Consider the following 6231-nt stretch of genomic DNA (forward strand, 5'->3'; position numbering starts at 1 on the left):
GAGCCGTCACCTCCTCACCCAACGTGTGCACATCTCCGTGCCTCTGCCTGGCCCCTCTGTGCGTAGCGCCCTGCCTCCTGCCTCCTGCCCCCGCCCGGGGTCGGGTCAGCCACACAGCCTTCACGACTGTCCCATCCCCACTGGATCAAAAGTCACTCCATTGTTCTTCTGGGTTGGTGGCCCCTGGCAGCCTGTGAGCTCCTTGGGGTAACAGCTTACTGCGGGAAACAGCCCATCAATATTAATTTTCCTGCTAACCCCCATAATGCCACTGGATGCGTTTAAGAAAATATTTCAGGTAACGGTACAGTATAGAATGGTTTGTATTGGGAACCACGGCTGATCCTCATTATGGGAAAGGTTCTGTATTTGTAAATTTGCTTACTTGCTGACATTATTTGTAACCCGCCCCAAATCAACACTTGTGGTGCTTTTGGGGGTCACTCCTGGGCAGGTGCAGGGTGGAGAGAATTTGAGCTGCCTGACTACATTGTCAGGGTCTCCTACTGCAAACAGGTGGCCCCTTTTGTTCTTAATGCCATTCTCCTCTCACACATCCGTGCTTTCTGTTGCTAATGTAGTTGTTTAAAATAACCCCTAAGTGTAGTGCTGGAGTGTGGTCCGGTGTTCCCACGGGCAAGAAAGCTGGCGTGTGCCTCACGGAGAAAATGCACGTGTTGGATAAGCTTCGTTCAGGCATGAGCGATAGTGCTGTTGGCCGTGAGTTCAATGTTAATGCATCAACAATATGTGCTAAATAGAAACACACATAAGACAAAGTTACGTATTGGCTGGTTAATGAAGATGCTGTGGCCGGAGTCTTCCAGGAACCCAGCCCTGTGTCTCCCCTGGGAGCAATGATGGAGTCTTTGCTAATTCTGGCTTTGCAGTGATCTCATAGGTCATGATTATCAACCGTATTTAAAATCCCATCACGCCAGAGACACGTATCAAGCCCCTCTTGGGGCTGCTCATGGATATAATCTTTGCCTTGAAGAAATATCGCCCGTTGGTCATTGAATTAGTTGGCAACTGCTACGAAGCATCACTAAGCCTCAGGCTTATTCTAGTCACTGGGAATGGAGTAATGAAGGAAGTAAACAAAGCCCCTGCCTTCATGGAGCTTACATTCCAGTGACAGAGCGACATAAATAAATACGTAGAGAGTAGGGGTGGTAAGTGGTACAGAAAAAAATGACGTAGGACAGGAGGATGGAGAGCAATAGGAGGGGAAGGCCTCTTGGCCAAGGTGGCATTTGAGAAAAAGCTTTTAGTGAGAGAGCCAGCTATTCAGATAGCTCAGGAAAAGCTTTCCAGGAGAGGACACCGCAAGTGCAAAGGCCCTGTGGCAGGAGCGTGTCCAAAGAAGCCCTGCGGCTGCACCAGTGTGGGGTGTGGTAGAGAGGTGTAGATGATGAAGCCAAGGACTCAGGGATTGTTTGTTTGGCAGTTACGGCTGACCAATACAAGGGTTCCACAGGCAAGCACCTAATCAGATCATCCTATGGTAGTGACTGCAGGAGATAAACCTCACCCACTCCACACGGGGGCATCATTATTTTGCTCCCCAGTGAAAAATAACCAGGAAGCCAAGGATCGCCAGCCACTTGAGGACAAACTCTACTGTGAAAGAGAAACCCCAAACAAACCAAAAGAAAAAGTGAACCAAGCATAGATGCTGTGTGGGCAAGAAGAAAACTTCAAATGAATCAAGCAACTATAATATCCTCAGGGAGCCAAGAGAAGATGTTACTTGCACCAAACAAGAACAGGGCAGTAAAAACACAGAGCATTCTGAGGACAAAAAAGAACTCTTGAAAATTAAATTAAAATTTAATTTAATTAAAATTTAATTAAATTTAAAAAAAAAAGGAAAAGAATCATCAAAGAGAGTGAGTTTCCACATCATAAGGCCTCCTGAATACACAGTAGGAGGGAGGGGAATCTATTGATTGTCAACAACATCCATCCTGGTGCCTCTTCTAAACTGGGAGCAAAGATACTTCCTTCCAGATTCTCCAGGGGAACAAAACAAAGTTACCAGCGATCAGAACAAAATCCCATGTCTCCACATCAACAATGGCAGTTGGAAGGCAATGGGGAAAAAAATGCCTTCAAGATTCCCGGGTTGGCGGGGGAGGGGGGGTTATTCCCAGCCTGGCGTCCACAACCTAACTGCTCTCACCAAGCTAAGTGTAAAGACAGAAGGACACAGATACTTCCAGACACAGAAGTTCTCAAAAGCACCTCCCTCCATCTCTCTCGCAGGAAGATCCAGGAGTTCATGCTCTACCCACGTGAGGAGATTAGCCCAGGAAGACAGTGCAGGAGATCCCTGGAAGAGGATGTAACTCCAGGGAGGTGAAGACGTTCCAGGGTGACGGCCGGAGAGGTCCCACTGGTGACAGCAAAAGCCTAGAGTATCCGCTGCTTGATGTTGAAAAACAAAACGGTCCCTGGGAGGGCTCCTTAAATGTAACTGGAGATTACCCACCTCCAGAGATTCTCATCAGTGAGTCTGGGATGGGGCCCAGGAACTGGCATTTCTAACAAGCTCCCAGGAAATGCTGTTGCTGGTTTGGTCCAAATGAGTCACAGTGGTCCAGAGAGCCGACCCGGTTGAGACGGGAGCAGGCGAGAAGTTTCCCGGTGTTTGCAAGAAGATAAAACCTATCAAATGCTTAACGCCCTCAAGTGTCTCGACAAGAAATGTGTATAAAAGGAGGGGTGTTCGGTGTTATATGAATGAGCAGGAGAATCGAAGCAAATGGAAAAAAACCTGGGTAACTATTAATTTCAGCGAAAACAAAAGGCAGTGAGAAAAAGGAAAGTAATCACAATTGCAGCTGATCCTTGACTCACGGTGAAAAAGTGCTTCCAGAATCCTGACAAAGGGAACACTGAACACTGATTGAAACAAAATTACCCAATAGCCACACAGGGAGGGTGGTGGTGGCGGCTGGGGTGGGTGTACATATGAAACAGAAGAAAAGAGAGCTGAACCCTCCCGGGGGGTCCGGGGGTCCGCAGTGTGAAGTCAACGCTATGCCTGAAGCCAAAAATGCAAGAAGGAGCCGGGGAAGCAAGTTCTTTAGAAAGGGGAAGAAAATTACCCTAAAACCAGCTGAAAGAGTTGGACGCATTGCTTTCTGAGACGGGGTTAAGTGGACACTTGATGAGCAGGTAGAATGCCAACGCAAATAAAAAGTTTTGATGATGAAATAGATACAACGAACAAACAAAGGAAAAGGAAAACAACAGAAAGAAAGCGGTGCAAGGTAAAATTATGAGCTGGGTGACCTGGACCAGAGGAGAACAGGGAACCCAGCACGCAGGAGGGAAGAAGTACCTCATCTAGCCTGAGGGGGTCTTTTCTCTGCCTCCTGAAGGATCAGTGGGAAAGGTCAGAGAGTAGGGAAAGCCGAGAAAGGTCACTGCAGGCAGAGAGAATGGGTGTGCAGAAGTGGAGAAGCAAGGAGATACTGGGTGGCTGGAGAACAGGATGCTGTGGGTGCCTGGGCACTTTGTGTTGAGGCTGGATGTCCCGGGGAAGGTGATCACCTTGTACTCCATTTCCTTACGCTGGGAAATCGGACATAATCTTCTGTAGGTGACCAGCAGTCACTGGAGGTTTTTAACCCAGACAGTCAGATTGCTGCGTGGGCATTTTAGAAAAAGAGACGTAGGGAAGAGAAGAGGAAAAAAGGAGTCGACGTAGAACGCTGTTGCTGGGGCGCCTGGGTGGCTCAGTTGGTTAAGCATCTGACTCTTGATTTCAGCTCAGGTCACGATCTCCCAGATCGTGAGTTCGAGCCCCGTGTCAGACTCTGCAATGGCAGAGCAGAGCCCGCTTGGGATTCTCTCTCTCCCTCTCTCTCTGCCAAACCTCCCCCCCTCCATGCACACATATTCTCTCCCTCTCTCTCTCAAAAATAAATAAATAAACTTCAAAAAAATAAAGAAGGCTGTTCCTAAGGTCCCATCCAAATCATCAGAAAACCCCGTCAGCCCTACCCTGGAGCCAGAGCCCCCTCTAAGGCTACTGCCCTAGTCTGAGCCACCATGACCTTCAACCGGACTAATGCAGGCCTTAGCGGCCAGCTGCACAAACCCAAACCCCGTGAGCCTCAGCTGTGACACGGGCCACCGGGCCACCGCTATGGTGTGAAGGTTTGCGCCCCACCCCCCACTCACAGGCTGAAACCCCAACTCACAAGGTGATGGCATTTGGAGGTGGGACCTTTGGGAGGTGATTAGTTCCGGAGGGTCCAGTCTTCCCGAAAGGGAGGAGTGCTTTTACAAAAGAGTCCCGGGGAGTCCCCGACCCTTATACTCTCTGAGGACAGTGAGAAGTCAGCAGTCTGCAACCTGGAAGAGGTGCTCACCAAGAACCCAGCCGTGCTGGCCCCTGATCTGGGACTTCCAGCCTCCAGAACTGTCAGAAATAGGTTTCTGTGGTTTGTAAGCTACACAGCGTATGGTATTTTGTTACTGCAGCCCGGACAGACCAAGACAGAGACTGACCGTTACCGCACCAAGTAGCAGATGGCCTTCAGAGCTTTCGGCTCTGATTTAGGTGTTCAGACAGACTGGGGTTGAAATCCAGCCCCCCTGTTTATTCACCATGTGGCCCTGGACCGAGAACAACGTTGTGGAGCCTCGATTTCCTAACCTGGCATGTGAGGATAATGACAGTTCCCCCACTCAGAGGTCTGGAGCGAGAACATAGAACCCAAATCCCACAAGCGCTTGGCTCGGAACAGGTCACCCAGCAAAGGCTCTGTACGTGTAACCTCTCTCTTCACACAAGAAGCCGAGGTCTCTCAGTGTCCCTTAATCACCAGTGGGATGTGACAACCTCAACCTTGCCCATAAGCATTCAACACATTTTACTTTCAGCCTTTATCACTCCTTTCCAGCAAAAACGCTCCCCCGAAGTCCAGGGGCAATATGAAAGAGCCCGCATTTCCACCTGCTGGGCTTGTCTTCTTCTCCAATGGGCCAGGAACTCAGGCAACAAGACCACACACCTCAACTCAGATCCTACCAGATTTTATCCTTCAAAGAGGTCAAAGCTGCAAGGACCCAAGACAGTGATCACGTCACTCCTGATCGAATGAACGCCTTGCTGTATGCCAGACCTCTCCGCACGACACCCCATCCCGCAACAAAGGTCACGCGAAGCCCCCACCAATCCCCTTCATGCATCTAGCCTGTGACCACTGCCTCTCATGGAGAGTACAGTGACTTTGGGCTTAGACACACATCTGTCACTTTGGCAAGTCACTTCACCTCTCTGTGCCTCAGTGTCCTCAAACGCACAGTGGGGTCACTGACAGAACAAACTCACAAAGCTGTTTTGGGGATTCAATGAGATAATTCAGGTAGACGATCCGGCTCAGGGCCCGGCACACAGTCAGCAATCAGCAGGTGGTAGCAGTATGGTTTCCCATCATGGAGCTCAGCAGGTTGTGTTACAATCAAATGTTTACTTGCAGCCTTTTTCTGGAGGCTGTGAACCTCCAGCAGCAAGGACGGGGTCTACCCTGCACGGGAATGTGGCGTCTCAGCCCCTCAGGACAGTGGCTGCCAGAAGGCGCTCATCAAACTTTGTAGGGATGAATGAGTGAATGAATGAATGCATGAACGCATACCAGGGTGGCAGCTGGGTCTACAGAGGCTAGTTGGGTCACTCACCCAACAGGAAGCAGAAAGGATGGGTAGGGATCGCAGCCCCCCCACCCCACCCCGTCCACCGTGCTCAGCCGGGCCCCTCGGCCAGCTGCGAATCCAAACCCGTGGTGCCACAGATGTGGAGACTGAGGCCCAGAGCACTTTAGCGGCCGTCTGTGAACGCACGGCGGAGTCGGACGGAGCAGCCACTTCTGGGGGCCCCAGGGCGGTGCCCTCCTGTCACTCCACCGCCGCCCTCCCCTCCCCCACTCTGGAATGGATCTCCAGCCCCCTTCCCAGGGCAGAGGGGAAGCCGGGGCAGGACCAGGTGCGCGCGTTGCCCGCGATCTCGCTCGAGTGCGCACGGGGCGCAGGAGGCCCGCACCGCGCGCGTCCCACACCCGCGCGTCCCGGCAACCTACCCACCTGGTGCCGTGGGCGCGGGCGGGCTGCGCGGCAGCCGAGCCAGAGGCCGAGGCCGAGGCCGAGCGCGGCGCCCAGCAGCACGGCGGGGGCCAGCAGCGCGGGCGCCGGCCGCACCGCGTCCCGGCCCAGCGG

General features: G+C 51.8%; 1 protein-coding gene across 1 annotated transcript in view; it reads right to left on the reverse strand.

Annotated features, from left to right (window-relative positions):
• The window catches only part of EVC (EvC ciliary complex subunit 1), a 75240-nt gene that overhangs the window by 68272 nt on the left and 737 nt on the right, over window positions 1-6231 (reverse strand). The window contains exon 2 of the mRNA XM_049632626.1: window positions 6100-6230. Coding sequence (XP_049488583.1) covers window positions 6100-6230 — 131 coding nt within the window. The remainder of the gene's footprint in view (window positions 1-6099; window position 6231) is intronic.

This window comes from Panthera uncia, chromosome B1 (assembly GCF_023721935.1).
Source record: "Panthera uncia isolate 11264 chromosome B1, Puncia_PCG_1.0, whole genome shotgun sequence".
In the NCBI taxonomy this organism is placed as follows: Eukaryota; Metazoa; Chordata; class Mammalia; order Carnivora; family Felidae; genus Panthera; species Panthera uncia.